Raw genomic sequence first — 21041 nt, forward strand, 5'->3', positions numbered from 1 at the left:
CTTCCTACATACATATTTTGCTATCCTCCCCTAGAATGCAAAGCCCATGACTGCAGAGTCTTTATTTTGTGCCATGAGCAAGCCCGGCATATACTAGGTAGTCAGTGTTAAACGTTTACCTTTCCTATAATGTATACCCATATTCCTTGTATAATTAGAACTTTAATTTCAAAAGACTAAAATCCTGGATTACTGAAATTCTGCGGTATAAACTCAGAATCCAAAAGAAAGGAAAAAAAATGTGCAAGGAACGTAAATGCCCTTGGATGGCTAACGCGGAGCACGGGCGCCAGCTGCTTATCCAGGACTCCCAAGCTTCTCCCGCCGACACTAACAACTAACAACACTAGCACGTTCCGAAGCACCAGCTACAAGCGTTCGGACAGGCCTGCGGACAGGACGAGTGGGAAACCTGGGGCCCCAGGTGGCGTGATGCAGCCCGAAGCTCAGAACCGCGCCCAACAGCGACGGCCAAGCCAGGCTGCCGACGCAGGCGCTGGGCACTCCAGCCCGCGTCTCTATGGTAGGAGCGGAAAAACCGGAAGTAGCCGCGAGAGGGGCGGGGCCAGGGGTGGGGTCTCCGCCACCTCTCCTCCGCTGGGAGCCGAGGAGAGATGGCGGCCGCCGACGGCGTTGGGGAGGCTGCGCAGGGCGGGGAGCCGGGTCAGCCGGAGCCGCCGCCGCCGCCCCAGCCGCATCCCCTGCCGCCCCAGCCGCCGCCAGAAGAGGCGGCGGCGTCCCCTATGGACGACGGGTTCCTGAGCCTGGACTCGCCCACCTATGTCCTGTACAGGTAACGCCCACGGCATGGTCGCGGCGCGGGAGACCCTCCCCCGCGCGCGGCGCTGCACGGGGCGCGGCTGCGGCAGAAGCTCGCGCGTCCTCGCGGTCCGGCGGCCGGGAGCGGCGGGGTGGGCCCCGCGCTGTCACCGAGCTGGGCGGTGGAGGTTCCGGGCCCCACAGCGCTGGCCTGCTGTAGTCCGAATGCCAAAGGGCTTGGGTGCAGTCGGACCGCAAAGAAGGTCCAGATTGGCTCGCTTTAGAAACGGGGCTTCCCGTGGTTTGTTCTGCGGAAACGGAGAGAGCTAGCGTAAGATCTTTAGGGACCGGGACGTTTTCATTCAGCGTTTTCTTTCAGTGTTTTTAGCGCCCAGCATCAGCCAGGCACCGAGTTAGGCTGTAAGGATGAGACTATGAGGATTCAACTCCGTTACGCGTCCCCACGTCGCCTCGTGCTTAGTGCAAGAGATGTGCAGTGTCGAGTACTGCTGTAACTTTCTCGCCTTTCCTCCCCATCTTTGCCACCACCCAGTCCCGTCCCCGTTAGTTCTTTGCTTTCTATTGGTCATGCTGGTTCCCCAGCTGCATTTTGAACCTGCAGAGACGACTGAGAAGTCCTTACTTTTCTCATGTCTTATTTTTTCTTCTGTAGTTCTAGGTAAACCCATTAGATGGCTGATTTGCGTAGGTTGTTTATGAATTGAGTGAAAGCCACTATGAAGATTTCGTTCTTGGAGTTTACTGTGTTAGTGATTTCAGTTGGTTGAGGTGGCCCCATAGCCCTCAGACCTCCTCTCTGAACTGTGAAATACTCGGGTTCTTCCCTTGACTGTCCGGTTTCCCTGTGCCTAAAGGACAGCGGTACCATTCTCATGCCACTCCCCATCTAGGTCTCACACCTCGGGTAATTGTTTCCCCTGGATTTCTCCTTGTATAATGGGCACAATTTTAGGATTTGTCTAGATACCACAGAATTTTTGCTGTCAATAGCTGATGAGTACAGAGAACTGAAAAATGGGTAATAGGAAAATAATGTAAGTAAAAGAGTGGTTAACGAAAATTTGGTCACACTGAGCAGTTTACACAGCAGTGTCTATAGGCACCCAGTGTTTCCACTGTAATTTATTTTAGCATTGATAATGAGAAGTAGTATTCATTGAATACTTACTATATGCATTTATTATATGCTACATTTATAACATATAGCATATATATTTAAGCATACAGTAATACTATATAGTACATTTAGTGTATTTCCTGTATAATATTGTATATGCTAACTGTGTGTTAGGGTATATATAGTATAATAGTATATATATAGTATAATACTATGTATTATATGCTTACTATTATGAATATTTTAAGAGCTTAACATATTATCTCACTTAAACCTCCAAGTAGCCTTCTAAGGTTGTTTGGTAATAGTATCATCTCCATTTTATAAATGAAGAAATTGAGGCCCAGAGAGGTTAAGTAACTTTCTCAGGGTCACACAGCTAGTTAAGTGGTAGAGCCAGTGTTCCACAGATTCCAGACTCTACTGACCACCTGGACCACCTCTCAGTGTACAGTAAAATGATAGTGATTACTTTTACTTTTAAATATCACTTTCTAGTTATTCAGAGTATTCAAATAAAAAATTGTTATTCAAATTTTTTTAAACTGTTGACTGACTCCAAAGAGCCTTATTAGACCAATGAATTAGATTGATTTCTAATTTAAAACTATTGTGTACTTGCTACAAAAACCTGCTTTTGCATTTATGTAAAAACTTTAAATTTTAAAACTATTGATTTATTAACTTTAATTGGAAAATTATTCATTTTATTTTTATTTTACTTAAAAGTTTAATATGTAAAACAAACGGGCAACACTTGGTCGTGAAGAATCCAACCATGGTTACATTATTTGTAAGTTAAAGTGTAATTGTTGCCTTTTTAAAAAAACATCAGATTTCTTTTTTTCCTTACATGCTTGAATATAATCGCTGAAAAATATATGTATTTTCAGGGACAGAGCAGAATGGGCTGATATAGATCCAGTGCCGCAAAATGATGGCCCCAATCCAGTGGTCCAGATCATTTATAGTGAAAAATGTAAGTTTATTTTTTATTAGGGAAAGGTCTATAAGTCAAACTTAGTAGCAAAGTTGAAATTCACAACTATGTGACTAGATAGATGACAGAATTTTGTCTTATAAAGATCTAAATGACTTAAGCTAATCTTGTGGGGTTTTGTAATTTATTTTCATGATTAAAAGTTTCATTTTGTCCAAAGAATGTACATATTTTAAGTTTAAATAATGAATGTTACATTATAATACATAGTAGCCACTGTGTGATTGTGCTTTTCATTTAGTGTTTAATCTTCACATGAGATACAATGTAAATGATTTACTGTTTTATTTAGAATAAATTTTGGTTGTTGAAACATGAGCATTTTGAAATATATTTTAGCTGTGAAATGTTAGGCTCAGCTGGAATATATTACTGATAGTGAGTGGATTATTTTCTTTGACAAAGTATTCTTTCATAACGAATGTGAAATGCTTTGTAAATTGAAGGCCATACAAATGTTAATTGTTAGTTATTCTTCTAGGAAAGGGTAAACAAATAAAACGGAATGCTAGTTTTGTAGTTTTATGTATATATATATTTCTTTGAGTTAAGGCTCTGTTATCCAAGATCATTCCTCTTTTACAAAAAGTGATTATTATTTTTCCTGATTATGAGATAATGTCAAGAATGTAAAGAAAGAATAATGGTGTGAGGGTTTGCCTTATCAAATGTGAAAGTGTACTACTAAACTTAATAACATGTGGAACTGGTGCAGAAATAAATAAAGAAAGAAACTAAAAATAGGTCTCATTATCTCATAATATTTGATAAAAAGGACATTTCATATCTGTATGAAAAAGATGGATTAATCAAGTAATGGTTTTGTAACAACCATCTGTGGATTTGGATATAAACAGAATTGTATCCCTATCTCATATCTTACATGAAAATAAATTACAGATGAATTAAAGTCCTAAAGCAAAACTGTAAACATACTAGAGCAGGTAGAATAATCTTTCATTCTTAGGGTAAAGAAGGAATTGTTAGGCAAGATGTAAAACTCCGAATTGATTGAGGAAAAGATCAGAAGGTATAACTGCATGAAACCGCAAAACTTCCAAACTGTGAGAGATATTATATGTGAAGAGATAATTCACTAGAAGAAATAGAAATATCTATGAAGAGATGTTAACCTCACTAGTGATCTGAGAAATGAAAACCACAACTTTTCCAGATTCATAAAGTACCTTTTGAAAACTGACACAGTCATTCATTTCTCTTTCAGTTAAAAATAATAAAACCTTTTTTTCAGGGTAAAAATCAACATTTTTAATTCTTAAATATATCATTATTACAAACCACAAATGAAAAGAGAGAAATATGACCCATTGATCAAAAATTGATAAATGAGTATATCAGAATTTTAAATTTGTTCAACAGAAGACACCATGAATAAGTTAAAAAGCAAACAGCAGTGTGGGAGAAGATGTATAAACAGAGGATCGATATTCAGAACCTTATAAGGAATTCCTACGAAAGGTTAAAGAAACAGGGAAAGTAATCAAAAAATAGACAAAGGGTATGAACTTGTAGTTCATAGAAGAAAAAATTTCGTTAGCCATTAAATAGGGGGAAAATCCATTATCATTAGGAATGAAAGATAATTTTAAACTGTTTTATGATATCAGATATTGAGACGTATGAACAAATCCATGCTTTTCAGATGGTAGTTTTCATATGTTTAGCCATTTTAGAAAGCAGTATCGCGTATATTTAGTAAAACTAGAAAATGCTCATATCTTACAACCTTGAAGTGCTGTTTCTCATAATACATTCTGGGTTCACTCTGGCTTATGGCATCAGAAGACATGTACTAGGAGGCTGAGAGCACAGACTTCAGAGCCAGACCACCTAGTTCAGATTCTGACTGCACCACTTTACTGACTCTGTAACCTTGGACAAATTATTTAACCTCATTATCTCTGTCTCCTTCTGTGTAAAATGAGGACGATAATAGTAACTACTTTATAGAGTGAGTGAGTTATACACGTGAAATAAGAGAACAGTGGCTGACTCATAGTAAGCACTGTGTGTGATAGCTATTACAGTTCACAGCATTTTTTGGAAGAACAAAATATTGGAAACCAGCTATATATTTGTGTTTTGGAGAATAGATAAAGGTACCGTTGTCATACAGTTGTGTGCTATATAACCAATAAGAGGATCTAGATCTGTTATAATAGGGACAGATCGCAGAAACAGTGTTGAGTGAAAAAAAGGCACATAAGTTTTAGACACTTTGAGTATGACAGTATATTAAATTTGTAATTTTTAATTAAAAGACTTTTAATATCAAAAAAAATCTAATGAATATAAAATTCTATTTATATAATCCCAAATTTATTTATGACCCTAAATTATATCGGGTCATATAGCCCTAAGACTGAGTATCCTAGTCCCACTTATAGAAATCTGTTCTGCAAAAAAATAGCATTGACATGTAAATTATGCCAGGCCCACTGTATGGAAAAGTGAAACAAGAATGATGTAGATGTGTATACACAGGCATGGAAGGACATATCACTGAGGGGGAAATGCCAAAATGAAAAGCAGAATGAAAATGCTATGCCAACTTCATTAAAAAACAAGAGCAAGATTACATTTATTTGCTTAGAAAAATGTCTGGAGAGACATATCAACTGGTAACAGCCATTACCACTGATACAGGTCCAGTGCACTGGGGAGTAGCCCTGGAGTATGGGAAACTTCCTCTACTTTTATACTGTTTGCAGTGTTTACAAAGAACATGTATTTCTTTCTTTTTTTTTTGAATACCCAAAATAGTTTTATTTTAAACACTTACCAAATTTAAGTTGTGCTAACTTCTGATACATAGACATATGTATCTACATAACTGTATATACATGCGTATATAAATACATACATAATTCACATCTATGGTAATATTTTGAGCTTTACCTATGAAATTAATTTCAATTTGGGTCAAATATTTCATCTTTTGCAAGAAACCTAACTTGTTCATGAAAATCTTGAATCCATCCGAGGTAAGGAATAGAATCCCGGGTAGGACTGGGATGTGGGAGGGGTGTGGTCAGACATGCCACTAGCCCATACAGGGGGCACTGGTGAAAATTTGACAAAGGAGCCACACCGTCTGGGCAGACACGGCCATGCACCAATAAACTCGGCTTGGGGAGTGGGGCAGGATTTCAGCTCCCATTCCCTGCCTCAGCTGGATGCCTTGCACTGGGTGCAACCTGCATGTAGGTGGCAGTCCTAGAGGGATGGCTCAGTGGCAGTGCAAGCAGAAGATGGTGATCCGGCCACCCTGTACAGCTCCATTCCTTGCTAGACTGATTTAATTTGTCTGGAGGAGTTTGGTCAGGTAGGGATCTTTTCTTCTCACCACTTCTGATGATTTAGCTAAAGAAGGAGATCTCCCCAATGGAAAAAGTCCATTTTTCAGATTCAAGTATGCAGATGGCCGTGCAGCCTCCAAGTGGGCTTTCCTGGTTTAATCTTAGGAAATAGCCCAATGTTGATTCTTGAGTCCTAAAAAAAGTATGCTGTTGGTCTGGTTGTAGATGAGCTTTGCAATTTCCCTTTTCTCTCGGCGCCTCAGCTTGGCCGCCTCACGCCAGGGGTCGTACGGAGGGGCTGCATGAGGAGAGAGGAGCGGGCGGGGAGCCACCGGGCTGTGCCCCAGTCCCAGGCGGGCTGGCTGGGGGGCCAGGGCCGTGCACGCCCCCACCCAGATGGCGCGGCCAAGCGGGCGTGGGGTGTTCCGCGCCCTCCAGGCTGGCTCCCAGAGCATGTATTTCTTTTTAATTAAAAATATTTTGGGGGGCTTTCCTGGTGGTGCAGTGGTTAAGGATCCGCCTGCCAATGCAGGGGACACGGGTTCGAGCCCTGGTCTGGGAAGATCCCACATGCCGCGGAGCAACGAAGCCCGTGCGCCACAACTACTGAGCCTGTGCTCTAGAGCCCGCGAGCCACAACTACTGAAGCCCGTGCGCCCTAGGGCCTGTGCTCCACAACAAGAGAAGCCACCACAGTGAGAAGTCTGCGCACCGCAACGAAGAGTAGCCCCTGCTCGCCGCAACTAGAGAAAGCCCACACGCCACAATGGAGACCCAGTGCAGCCAAAAAAAAAATTTTTTTAAAGTAACACATGCTCATTGAAGAAAAATCTGAAGATGTTAACATCAAAAGAAGAGTCTAATCATCCAGAACTAACCACTGTTAACATTTGGTGTATAGCCTTCCACTCCTCGGAAAATATGTTTCCACAGAGTTAGGTTTATACTATGTATGTGTACATGTGTGAATATAAAGTAATGTGTTTATACATTGTATATAGAGTTAACATGTTATAAGCATTTTGTTACACATTTTAAAATATTTGGGAGCTTGGTTCTTAATGACCACATAATATTCCATAGTTATTTACCATTTATATTGTTTCTAAATATTACTCCAGTATAAATTAAATTCAGCATTTTAAAGGTAGTATTTAGGAGTAGATGACCTTTGTATGTTCAGAAAGAGCTATAATTTTTCATGCTCTCCTCTGATAATTTCACTGTTGGGGTTGTAGTCTAACAAAACTATATACATACCCATGTGTGCTTGCATGCACACACATAAATACGTATGTGTGTATTGTGTATTTATTTTTTTTAATTTTTTAATGAAAATTCATTGGACGCTTAAAGCAGTGATTTTTATAAAACAAAATTGAAAACAACCAGTAGTAGCAGAACGGTTAGGCAAATTAGGATATATTGACATTGTATTCATGCATATTGACCTACTAAAAGTCTGTGAATCCTGTCAGTAACTGGAAAATTGTATGCTATAAGAAAAATAGCAGGACTTTCCTGGTGGTCCAGGGGTTAAGAATCCGCCTTCCGATGCAGGGGATGCAGGTTCGATCCCTGGTCGGGGAACATACCCATGTGCCGCGGGGCAACTAAGCCCATGCGCCACAACTACTGAGCCCGTGCTCCGCAACTACTGAGCCCTTGCACTCTGGAGCCCACATGCCACAACTACTGAGCCCGCACGTTCTGGAGCCTACGCGCCACAACTGGAGAGCCTGCACACTGGAGACCACACGCCACAATGAAGAGCCCGTGCACTGCAACAAAAGATCCCACATGCTGCAATGAAGATCCCACATGCTGCAACTAAGACCTGATGCAGCCAAATAAATAAAAATTTTTAAAAAAAGAAAAATAGCATAGCATGTCCACATAAATTTTTAATTGTGGAAAAAGAAGTATTGAGGAGTATTTAACACCTGGGTGTTTTTAGTAGTCTGTTTAGGGCCTTAGTCTGTTCTCTACATTAATCTGTGCTGTGATGTGAAGGCATTTCAGCTGCAGTGAAATGAGCATTGTGATTAGCAGTGTGTGCTTTGGTGTCAGACTAGATTGGGGTTTAACTTCTGTCTCCAAAGTACACTGGGCCATGTGAACTTGTTAATCTCTCTTAAGCCTGTTTCTCTTGTGGAAATGAGAGTAAAATAGGTTAATATTTGTAAAGGTCTGAGTTCCTTCAGTTAAGAGATTGGCAAGGATCAGAAGTTTTGATACTCTTGTCAGTGAAGATGTGGAAAAAAATCGGTGTATTCATACATTCTTGGAGGGACTATATATTGATCAGACCTGTTTTGAGAGGTTAATTTGGCATTGTCTGTCAGCATCAACAGTGCACATAACCTTGATGCAGTAATTCCACTTTTAGGAATTCATCCTACAGATGTACTGAATTTGCACGTGTGTGCAGAAACATACCATGATAGGACAGCAAAAGAATGAAAACAATTTAAACATTCATTTATAGGGGACGAGTTAGGTATAATTAGAGTGCCCATACAACGAAATGCTGTGCAACTGTTTGAAAACTTTGTAAAGGGGAATGTGGTTGAAAATTATGTCATCTTCCCATCTTGTTCCTCAAACTCGTATGTTCATAAATAAGCATATATTTTTAACTAAACGAATAGCTGCTGCTCTGCACCTTACGTTTTTCACTCAACAACATGTCTTAGCAGTTGTTCCATTTCAGTACATAGCAGAACAGCCTCGTTACTAATAGCTGCATAGGATTTTGTTGTATGGGTGTACCATGATAGACTTAACCCATTCTTTACTCATGGAAATTTCAGTTGTTTCCAGTCTTCATTTCTTTATTTCTTATATAAATTTCCTTGGATGCTTTGGGCACATACAGGAGTATATTTGTAAGAAAACTTACTGGAACTGGAATTGTTAGGTCAATGAGTAGTCAGTTTTTATTTATTATTTATGTATTTATTTATTTATTTTTTAGAGAAACACTTTATTTTTGGCTGCGTTGGGTCTTTGTTGCTGTGCGCAGGCTTTCTCTAGTTGCGGCAAGTGGGAGCTACTCTTCGTTGCGGTGCATGGGGTTCTCATTGTGGTGGTTTCTCTTGTTGTGGAGCACGGGCTCTAGGCCTGCAGGCTTCAGTAAGTTGTGGCTCATGGGCTCAGTAGTTGTGGCTCGCGGGCTCTAGGCATGCAGGCTTCAGTAGTTGTGGCGTGCGGGCTCGGTAGTTGTGGCTCACGGACTCTAGAGCGCAGGCTCAGTAGTTGTGGCGCACGGGCTTAGTTGCTCCGCGGCATGTGGGATCTTCCCAGACCAGGGCTTGAACCCGTGTCCCCTGCATTGGCAGGCAGATTCTTAACCACTGCACCACCAGAGAAGTCTCCAGTTTTAAATTTTTAATAGATATTACCAAGTGGTTTTCCATAGAGATATTTACTAGTTTATACGACCTTGAATAATGTATGAGTGAAGAAAGCAAGGCCCAGGACATTAGAGTAGGATGTGATCTCATTTGTATTAAAAAAAAATGGGAGGATGGAATTAGAACATATACTTGTATGTGCATAGAATATATTTGGAAGGATACACTAGAATCACTCCACAATTGCTTTTGGGGAGAAGGACTGGGAATTTAGTGGAATGCAAACTTAGCGTGAGCCTTTTTGTATTGTTTGAGTTTTCTATCATTGTGTATATTACTTTTTCAGTTAAAAAAAAACTGATCGGGGGGGGCTTGGCCTCTGCCCGGCCTCGGAGCCGGAGCCGGAGGTGTTACCCCAGAAGGGTCGCGCCGAGCTATCCCGTCGGGCACCGTACCCCAGGCAGGGCCCAGGCCAAGGGTCCAGGATGCTGAACGTCCCTTCCCAGTCTTTACCGGGCTCCAGCAGCAGCAGCGCGTCTCCTCCAGGGGGTGTAGCAAAGTCCCTCTGAAACAGGGCAGAAGTCTTATGGATTGGATTCGACTGACCAAAAGTGGAAAGGACCTAACAGGATTAAAAGGAAGATTAATTGAAGTAACTGAAGAAGAACTGAAAAAACACAACAAAAAAGATGATTGTTGGATATGCATAAGAGGCTTTGTTTATAACGTCAGCCCGTATATGGAGTGTCATCCTGGTGGAGAAGAGGAACTTATGAGAGCAGCAGGATCAGATGGTACTGACCTTTTTGATCAGGCCTGTTCTGCCAGTTTTTCCAGAGTACCGAGTGCGCCATTCCTGATCTCCACCCTGCACTCCTTTCAGGGGGTGTTGAAGGTCAGCAGCTGCAGTGGCAAGTGACTTAGTCCTGGAAGAGGCAAGATGGTTCATCGTTGGGTCAACTATGAATCCATGCTGAAAGAATGCCTGGTTGGCAGGATGGCCGTTAAACCTGCTTTTCCTAAAGACTATCATGAGGAAAAGAAACTCTTAAACGGCATGCTTCCCAAGAGCCAAGTGACAGATCCACTTGCCAGAGAAGGACCTAGTTCTCCAAGCTATGACTGGTTCCAAAGAGACGCTTTAGTCACCATTGTCATATATACTAAACAGAAGGATATCAATTTAGACTCAGTAATAGCTGATCACCGGGATGATTCCTTTAAAGCAGAAACAGTTATCAAGGATTATTCATATCTTATACATATTGCCCTAAGTCATGAGATTCAGGAAGATTTTTCTGTGAGAGTTGTTGAGAATGTGGGAAAAATAGAGATTGTCCTGAAGAAAAAAGAGAATACTTCTTGGAAATGCCTTGGTCATCCCCTGGAGAATCATAATTCACTTATTCCAAAGAAAGATACAGGTACTGAAATTGTGAAGCCATATACACCTGTATCTGATTCCTTATTCTCAGAGTTCAAGGAACCAGTTCTTCCCAACAATAAATACATCTACTTTTTGATCAAAATCTACCCTGCTGGACTCTTCACACCAGAGCTTGATCATCTTCAGATTGGAGATTATGTTTCTGTAAGCAATCCCGAGGGCAATTTTAAAATATCCCAGTTCCAAGAATTGGAAGATCTCTTTTTATTGGCAGCGGGAACAGGCTTCACACCAATGGTTAAAGTACTGAGTTATGCTTTGACTAATATACCCAGTCTCAGGAAAGTGAAGCTGATGTTCTTCAATAAAACAGAGGATCACATAATTTGGAGAAGCCAATTGGAGAAATTAGCATTTAAGGATAAAAGATTTGACCTTGAATTTGTTCTCTCAGCACCTACTTCTGAATGGAATGGCAAACGGGGATACGTTTCACCAGCTCTGCTTTCTGAATTTTTGAAAAGAAGTTTAGACATGTCCAAAGTCCTCATCTGCATTTGTGGACCAATGCCATTTACAGAACAAGGAATGAAGTTGCTGCATGATTTGAACTTTTCCAAAGATGAGATCCATAGTTTTACAGCATAATGAAGAGGTGTCATTCAACTGTTTTAGCTAAATTTGTGATTACTTAGGGTTTTTTAAAAGAACATTTTTGTATATAGGTTAACTGGAATCCAGGTTTTAGTTTCTTAAATGAAATCAAATGTTTCTTCACTATAGATACCTTGTTGACTTTATTTTGTACCATAACTTATTTTACTACTGATATTTGTCCTGGAAGGTCAATCATGGCAACAAGTATATACAGGATTCTTTGTTATGAATCACAAAGTTCCTTACCATTTAAACTGTATCACTGTTCTACAATAAGCTTTTGTGTTTTATGACATGATAAAGCAAATGATCATTTTGATCACATTTCTGTGCTGTAAGATGTCTGATTAGCAATACAGATTAAATTTTACATTGCACTGTAAACTCAGGAAATGATCATTTATGTCCTTGTTCTTACTATGAAAACATGGACTGTTATAACTTATTAAGTGATCCAAACATTTTGTGTGTCTATGGCCTTGATACAGAGTAGAATAAAAAATATTCTTAATTAAAAAAAAAAACAAACTGATCAGGGACTTCCCTGGTGGTCCAGAGGTTAAGAATCCGCCTTCCAATGCAGGGGACGTGGGTTCAATCCCTGGTCGGGGAGCTAAGATCCCACATGCCGAGGGGCAACTAAGCCCATGCACTGCAACTACTGAGCCCTTGTGCCTCAGCTAGAGAGCCCACGTTCTGCAAACTACAGAGCCCATGCGCTCTGGAGCCTGTGCACCACAACGAAGGGCCTGCCTGCTGCAACTAAGACCTGATGCAGCCAAAAAAAAAAAAAAAAAAACTGATCAAAATAAAATGTGAGAAAAACAGCTAAGTGAATATATTTGGATATATGCACTCTTAATTTTTCTTTAATGCATAAGGTCTTTGGGGGATCTGGAGTCTGGCATCAACCCCTGTACGTGCATCCTGGCTGTGACACAAGTTATCAGAGTGGCAGTCATAGTCATTGGATTTTCTTTCTTTTGCGTATTATAAATCATATACATACAATAAATTATCTTCCTCATAGAGTAAAACAACATTTTGTACTATAGTGGTCGTTTTAAACAAGAAAGACCATCCTAATGCAGTTGTGTGCTCTGTTTCTAGTTCAGGATGTTTATGATTATTTCCGGGCTGTCCTGCAGCGTGATGAGAGAAGTGAACGAGCTTTTAAACTAACCAGAGATGCTATCGAGTTAAATGCAGCCAATTACACAGTGTGGTAAGTAAGACACATCATTAATATTCCCTGTGTGAATGTCTCAGGTTTTAGTTTGGATGACTTTTTTCTTAACATTAATTTTTATCAAAACAACAATTCACATATGAGTTTAAAAGTCAGAGACTGAATGAAAAACAGCAATCTCTCCTCTATTCCTTCTCACTACAGAGTCCCACTCCCCGGAGGCAACAACTCCTAGGTGTTTTTTCTTAAAATCACCTCTATATTCTTAATCATGTGCTTGATTATTTTTAATTTTTTAATTTTAGACATTACTCCTTCTATGGAAGATACAGAGTTCAGTCTCCTGTACTGTCTCCATCACAGTAATCAGTTCATGGTTCATGCGGACCCACATTTCATTGTATATTTACATTTCCTTTAACAGATTGGCTTTTTTATTTAGTTTTGTTCTCTTTTTACCAGCAAGTTATCTGTCTCCCAGACTCTGCTCATGTAGAATGTCTCGTTACTGTTGAGCACAGCAGGTAACCCTTCAGTTCCTTCCTTTCTTCTCCGAGGACTTGGGCACCGCGTGTCTGGTCCATAGCTCTTTCCTGTGTCGGGTCCCTGTTTCCTAGATCCCACATCTTTCTCTTTCCTTCTTTACTCTCATATTATAGACCAGATCCTTGAATACAAGAAAGCTCTTAGAAGGCTGTGATGGAAATTGTTACTGAGGTTTCGTAAATTTAAAAGTGTCTTAAGTCTCTTCGAGCTTTAGTGATAGAATTCTGGATTGGAAATCATTCTCCTTTAGATTTTTAAAACTGTCTTTCTGTTTCTTTCAGCCTCTATTGAGAAGATTCCCATTCCTTCATTTTAACCTTTTCTTTAGCTTTGGGAAATTTTTTTTTGTTTTATGTTCTTTTGATAATGTCTTTTCTCTTTCCTCTGTTGGCTCTCTCTGGAATGCCTTTTAGTTGCATGTTGTACTTCTGAGGTTGTCTTTTCTTACTTTTCTCTCTTTTTATTTACTTTTGAGATTTCTTCAACTTTATCTTCTAACTGTTCTATCTGCACTCATGTTTTTTGTTTTTTTTTTTTTTTTAAAGGATTTTCTTATTTATTTATTTATTTATTTTTGGCTGTGTTGGGTCTTCGGTTCGTGCGAGGGCTTTCTCCAGTTGCGGCAAGCGGGGGCCACTCTTCATCGCGGTGCGGGGACCGCTCTTCATCGCGGTGCGCGGGCCTTTCTCTATCGCGGCCCCTCCCGTCGCGGGGCACAGGCTCCAGACGCGCAGGCTCAGCAATTGTGGCTCACGGGCCCAGCTGCTCCGTGGCATGTGGGATCTTCCCAGACCAGGGCTCGAACCCGTGTCCCCTGCATTAGCAGGCAGATTCTCAACCACTGCGCCACCAGGGAAGCCCATGCACTCATGTTTAATTTACAAGAGCTCTTTTTACCTTCTCTGAATATTCTTTTTTAATAGCATCTTGTTTATTTCACGGATGGGATATGTTTTCACTTTTCTATTTATTTGTTTTGATCTCTTTAATGTAAACATTTTTCTCAAATGAGTGGTAATTCTTGGCTCTCCTTTCATACTTACAGTGGAAGCAGGAAAAACCTGATTTGGCATCTCTTCGTGTTGCAGGACTTGTCACCTAGAGGGCTTTACCGTGAAGTTAGCATGGAGGCACGGCTGTTTTGTTTGACGTCTTCATATGTCAGTATTTCTGGGTCTTTTCTCTTGACTACTTTGTTTCTCTGAAGAAGAGCTGTCTGAGGAGTGTACATTTGGCTGCCAGAGTTCTGGGGGTCAATTCTGGCAGGGGAAGACAGGGGTGGGGGGCATCTCAGCTGTTCAGTGTATCAGCATTTTAAATTTCCTTGTTTCCAGCCTTTACCTCACCCTGCCTTCTGCTGTGTCTGGTATTTCTTTCTGCTTTGGATTTTTCCAGAAAATAAAGCCACTTGTCTGCTGCCCAGGCTTTTTAGGAAAACCCTAGTCCTCCTTCTCCTGTGTCTTATCTTTACTTTCACAAAACACACTTCACTTCTGGCGCTTCTAATCACCGAATGTGTGTGGGATTTTTCCCCTACCAAGCAGTTCCCTGTGACACCACCTGGGTGTCCTACAGTTTAACTCAATTCTAACACTGTCTACCTGGAGGTAACGTCAGATCCCACAGGTTAAGGGCTCGGTCCCACAAGCCTGCCCCACCCCGATGCCAGTCGCACATCCTGTGCTTCTGACTGGTGGGCCGTAAATCATAGGTTCCACGATCCCCTCCTTGGGTTCAACTGATTTGCTAGAGCAGCTCACAGAATTCAGTGAAACACTTACTTAGGTTTGCCAGTTTATTAAATGGTATGATAAAACAGAGAGATGCACAGCCGGATGAAAAGGTGCATAGGGTGAGGTCTGGGAGGGTCCCGAGCACAGGAGCTTCTGTTCCTGTGGGGCTGAGGTGCATCACCCTCCTGGTACATGGATGTGTTCACCCACCTGAAAGCTCTCCAAATCCCCTGCTGTTGGGATTTAATGGTGGCTTCCTCGCCTGGACACGATCTATTATTAACTCCATTTCCAGCCTTTCTCCCCTGTCTGGAAGATGGGAGGTGGGGCTGAACATTCCAAGTTTCTAATCAAGGCTTGGTCTTTCTGGTGACCAGGAGCCATCCAGGAGCCCAACCAGAATCACCTCAGTAGAAGAGATGCCCGAGTGCTCTTATCACTCAGGAATTTACAAGGGTTTTAGGAGCTCTGTGTGAGGAAAAAAAAGACACACACACACACACACACCCAGGTTAGGAGATGTTGTCACCTCTCTGCTCAGGGTGGGGGGAGGGATGTTGGCTGCTGAGGACTCTGTCTACATTTTAAACTGTTTTCAGCCCCACCCTTGACTTCCAGGTTCGGAAATACCTGATACATCTGATTTCTGAACCTTTCTTCCTCAGTTGACAGGTTTTTGGCACTTTCTGGTTTTCTAAGTCAGTCAAAACTATCAGCTTACCATTTTCCATCGTTTTGTTGACCTCTTCCAATTGCTGTGGTATCCCCTCATCCTTGTGGATTTATACCCTTTTTATTTCTTTACTGTCATTTTAGTAGGATTATCTAGAGCTGTTAATGTGATCTTCCATCACTTTATGTCTCTAATATGCACATTTTTAGCTTGTAAGAAATTCCTGACTGTACATAGCTCAGAGCAACTTAGAATGCATTTAAAATTTCCTAAGTTTATTTGCTGCTTTCTTAAAAACAGTATACCTGAAATTACCCATATGAACCAGGCTGCCTGTATGTGTATGTGCTCTGTGAAGCCTCATTTTCTTTAAACTAATTATAATAGAGAAATACTGTCATCTCCTCTATTTAGCATCTCATTTTAAGAGATAACTTTTAAAGTAGTTTTTTTGGGGGGTGGAGTCAAGATGGCGGTGTGGGAAGACACAGAGTTGGCATCTCCCCACAACTAGGGCACTTGCCAGACACTGGTGGGGGACCTCGAAGCCCAAGGAGATGGGAGGAACCCCCAAGTGAACCGGTAGGATGTGGGGGGACTGAGCAGGGAGGAGAAGTGGAGGCTAGACAGGACCGGTGCCCTTGAGGGGTGGCTGAGAGGGGAGGGGTTCCTATGCCTGGAGGGACCCTCAGGGGCTCAGATTGGGGGGGAGAGTGCCCAGCATTTGCCCTACTCACTCGAGCCTGGGAAGCCTGCTGGGCTCCCAGGCTGGGTCCCCCGCCCTCCAAAGCCCCCTCCAGGATGCGTGGGTCCTGGAGGCATAGGAGGGAGGCTGGGGGAGAGGAGGAGAGGCAGCAGGAGGGGCCCTCCAGGACGGGAGGAGCAGGAGAGGAGCAGAGGGCGTTTGCCCCGCCCACGTGGGCCCAGGAAGCCAGCTGGGCTCCCAGCCCGGGTCCCCTGTCCTCTGAGACCAGAGGCAGGCCTGGGCCCCTTCTGTTCCATTGAGCCTAAGCCCCACCCCCCCCACACACCCCAGGGCCTTTTCCAGCCCTGTCAGTCCTAAGCATAGGCCCCGCCCACCACCCAAACCTCACCCTTGCTTAGGTCCCACCCTCCACAGCCAAGGCCTTTTCTACCTTTTCTTTTTTTCCTTCTGCTCTTTTTTTTTTCCCTCTGCTCTTTTTTTTTTCCCTTCTGCTCTTGTTTACTATTGTGGTTCTGTTTTACCTTATGGTTGTTTCATCTATATTTTTATTTTTATATTCTTTCTAACATATCTGTTAGTTTCCTAGTCTAATTTTATTTTTTACTCTTTCTTATTATTCTTTTTTTTTTTTTTTTTTTTTTGCTGCTCTGCGCAGCTTGCAAAATCTTGGTTCATGAGCCAGGGGTAGGACTGAAGCTCCTGTGGTAGGAGCTCCAAGTCTGAACCACTGGACCACTGGACTAACAGAGAACCTCAGACCCCAGGGAATATTCATCACAGTGAGATCTCCCGGAGGTCCTCATCTCAGCACCAAGACCCAGCCCTACCCAACAGCCAACAAATCCCAGTGTTGGACGCCTCAGGCCAAACAACAAGTAAGACAGGAACACAATCCCACCCATCAAAAAAAAAAATGAGACTGCAAAATATATGTCACAGATGAAGGAGCAAGGTAAAAACCTATAAGACCAAATAAATGAAGAGGAAATAGGCAATCTACCTGAAAAAGAATTCACAGTAATGATAGTAAAGATGATTCAGAATCTCGGAAATAAAATGGAGGCACTGATTGAGAAAATACAAGAAATGTTTAACAAAGATCTAGACGAACTAAAGAACAAACAAACAGAGATGAACAACACAACTGAAATGAAAAATACACTAGAAGGAATCAATAACAATAACTGAGGCAGAAGAACGAGTAAGTGAGCTGGAAGATAAAATGGTGGAAATAACTGCCGAGGAACAGAATAAAGAAAAAAGAACGAAAACAATTGAAGACAATCTCAGATAGCTCTGGGACAACACTAAACGCACCAACATTCAAATTATAGCGGTCCCAGAAGAAGAAGAGAAAAAGAAGGGGTCTGAGAAAATATTTGAAGAGATTATAGTGGAAAACTTCCCTAACATGGGAAAGGAAATAGTCACCTAAGTCCAGGAAGCACAGAGAGTCCCGTACAGGATAAACCCTAGGATAAACACACCAAGACACATACTAAAACTAACAAAAATTAAATACAAAGAAAAAATATTAAAAGCAGCAAGGGAAAAACAAAAAATAACATACAATGGAATCCCCATAAGGTTAACAGCTGATTTTTCAGCACAAACTCTGCAGGCCAGAAGGGAGTGGCAAGGTATACTTGAAGTGATGAAAGACAAAAACCTACAACCAAGACTACTCTGCCCAGCAATGATCTTATTCAGATTTGATGGAGAAATTAAAAGCTTTTCAGACAAGCAAAAGCTAAGAGAATTCAGCACCACCAAACCAGCTTTACAACAAATGCTAAAGAAACTTCTCTAGGTGGGAAACATAAGAGAAGAATAAGACCTACAAAAACAAACCCAAAACAGTTAAGAAAATGGTAATAGGAATATACATATCGATAATAACCTTGAATGTAAATGGATTAAATGCCCCAACCAAAAGACACAGACTGGCTGAATAGATGCAAAAACAAGATCCATATATATGCAGTCTACAAGAGACGCACTTCAGACATAGGGACACATACAGGCGGAAAGTGAGGAGATGGAAAAACATATTGCATGCAAATGAAAATCAAAAGAAAGCTGGAGTAGCTATACTCATACCAGATAAAATAGACTTTAAAATAAAGACTGTTACAGGAGATAAGGAAGGACACTACATGATGATCAAGGGATCAATCCAAGAAGAAGATATAACAATTATAAATGTTTATACACCCAACATAGGAGCACCTCAGTACATAAGGCAAATGCTAACAACCAGGAAAGGAGAAATTGACAGTAACACAATAATAGTAGGGGACTTTAACAACCCACTTACCCAATGGACAGATCATCCAAACAGAAAATAAATAAAGAAACACAAGCTTTAAATGACACAATAGACCAGATAGATTTAATTGATATTTATAGAACATTCCACCCAAAAGTGGCAGAATACACTTTTTTCTCAGTTGCACGCAGAACATGCTCCAGGATAGATCACATCATGGGTCACAAATCAAGCCTCGGAAAATTTAAGAAAATTGAAATCATATCAAGCATCTTTTCTGACCACAATGCTATGAGATTGGAAATCAGTTATAGGAAGAAGACTGTAAAAAACACAAATACATGGAGGCTAAACAGTGCACTACTAAATAACCAAGAGATCACTGAAGAAATCAAAGAAGAAATTAAAAAATACATAGAAACAAATGACAACAGAAACACAAAACCTATAGGATGCAGCAAAAGCAGTTCTAAGAGGGAAGTTTATAGCAATTCAATCTCACCTCAAGAAACAAGAAAAGTCTCAAACAATGTAACCCTACACCTAAAGAAAGTAGAGAAAGAAGAACAAAGAAAACCCAAAGTCAGTAGAAGGAAAGAAATCATAAGTATCAGAGCAGAAATAAATGAAATAGGAATGAAGAAAACAATAGCAAAGATCAATAAAACTAAAAGCTGGTTCTTTGAGAAGATAAACAAAATTGATAAACCCTTAGGCAGACTCACCAAGAAAAAAAGGGAGGAGATGCAAATCAATAAAATTAGAAATGAAAAAGAAGAAATCACAACTGACACCACAGAAATACAAAGGATTATAAGAGACTACTACAAACAACTATATGCCAGAAAAATGGACAACCATGAAGAAATGGACAAATTCTTGGAAAGGTACAATTTTCCAAGACAGAAATAGGAAGAATTAGAAAATATAAACAGACCTGTTGCAAGTAATGAAAGTGTAATTAAAAATCTTCCAACAAACAAAAATCCAGGGCCAGATGGCTTCACAGGTGAATTCTATCAAACATTTAGAGAAGAGCTAACACCCTTCCTTCTCAAACTCTGCCAAAAAATTACAGAGGGAGGAACACTCGCAAATTCATTCTACGAAGCCACCATCACCCTGATACCAAAACCAGAAAAAGATATCACAAAAAAAGAAAATTATAGACCAATATCACTGATGAACATAGCCACAAAAATCCTCAAAAAAATACTAACAAACAGGACCCAACAACATATTAAAAGGATTATACACCATGATCTAGTGGGATTTATCCCAGGGATGCAAGGATTCTTCAGTATACGCAAATCAATCAATGTGATACACCATATTAACAAATTAAAGAATAAAAAGCATATGATCATCTCAATCGATGCAGAAAAAGCTTTTGACAAAATTCAACACCCATTTGTAAAAACTCTCCAGAAAATGGGCAAACCCATTTTCTGGAAATAATCTCATTTACCATTGCAACAAAAAGAATAAAATACCTAGGAATAAACCTACCTAAGGGGGCAAAATACTTCTACTCAGAATACTATAAAGCACTGATGAAAGAAATCAAAGATGATGTAAACAGATAGAGAAATATACCATGTTCTTGGATTGGAAGAATCAATATTGTGAAAATGACTGTACTACCCAAAGCAATCTACAGATTCAGTGCAATCCCTATCAAACTATCAATGGCATTCTTCACAGAATTAGCGCAAAAAATTTTACAATTTGTATGGAAACACAAAAGACCCCGAATAGCCGAAGCAATCTTGAGAAAGAAAAACAGAGCTGTAAGAATCAGGCTCCCCGACTTCAAACTATACTACAAAGCTAGAGTAATCAAGACAGTGTGGTACTGGCACAAAAACAGAAATATAGATCAATGGAACAGGATAGAAAGCCCAGAGATAAACCCATGCACATATAGTCACCTAATCTATGACAAAGGAGACAAGAACATACAATGGAGAAAAGACAGCCTCTTCAATAAGTGGTGCTGTGAAAACTGGACAGCTACATGTAAAAGAATGAATTCAGAACACTCCCTAACACCATACACAAAAATAAACTCAAAATGGATTAAAGACCTAAATGTAAGACCAGACACTATAAAACTCTTAGAGGAAAACATAGGAAAAACACTCTTTGACATAAAACACAGCAAGATCTTTTTTATCCCACCTCCTAGAGTAATGAAGATAAAAACAAAAATAAACAAATGGAACCTAATTAAAGTTAAAAGCTTTTGCACAGCAAGGGAAACCATAATCAAGACAAAAAGACAACCCTCAGAATGGGAGAAAATATT

At 40.7% G+C, this 21041-nt stretch overlaps 2 protein-coding genes across 3 annotated transcripts in view; both read left to right on the top strand.

Moving 5' to 3' along the window:
- The first annotated feature begins 572 nt into the window (after positions 1-572).
- The window catches only part of FNTA (farnesyltransferase, CAAX box, alpha), a 32539-nt gene continuing 12070 nt past the window's right edge, over positions 573-21041 (top strand). For both annotated transcript variants that reach the window (XM_057537132.1, XM_057537133.1), the window contains exons 1-3: positions 573-793; positions 2791-2876; positions 12728-12842. In XM_057537132.1, the coding sequence (XP_057393115.1) occupies positions 615-793; positions 2791-2876; positions 12728-12842 (380 nt within the window). In that variant the 5' untranslated portion in view covers positions 573-614. The remainder of the gene's footprint in view (positions 794-2790; positions 2877-12727; positions 12843-21041) is intronic.
- Positions 10004-12021, top strand: LOC103013265 (cytochrome b5 reductase 4-like). Its single transcript, XM_028165633.2, is given in 3 exon segments — positions 10004-10095; positions 10098-10391; positions 10509-12021. Coding segments are annotated over 3 exon segments (1431 nt in total). The 5' UTR covers positions 10004-10058; the 3' UTR covers positions 11609-12021.

This window comes from Balaenoptera acutorostrata, chromosome 21 (assembly GCF_949987535.1).
Source record: "Balaenoptera acutorostrata chromosome 21, mBalAcu1.1, whole genome shotgun sequence".
Taxonomy (NCBI): Eukaryota; Metazoa; Chordata; class Mammalia; order Artiodactyla; family Balaenopteridae; genus Balaenoptera; species Balaenoptera acutorostrata.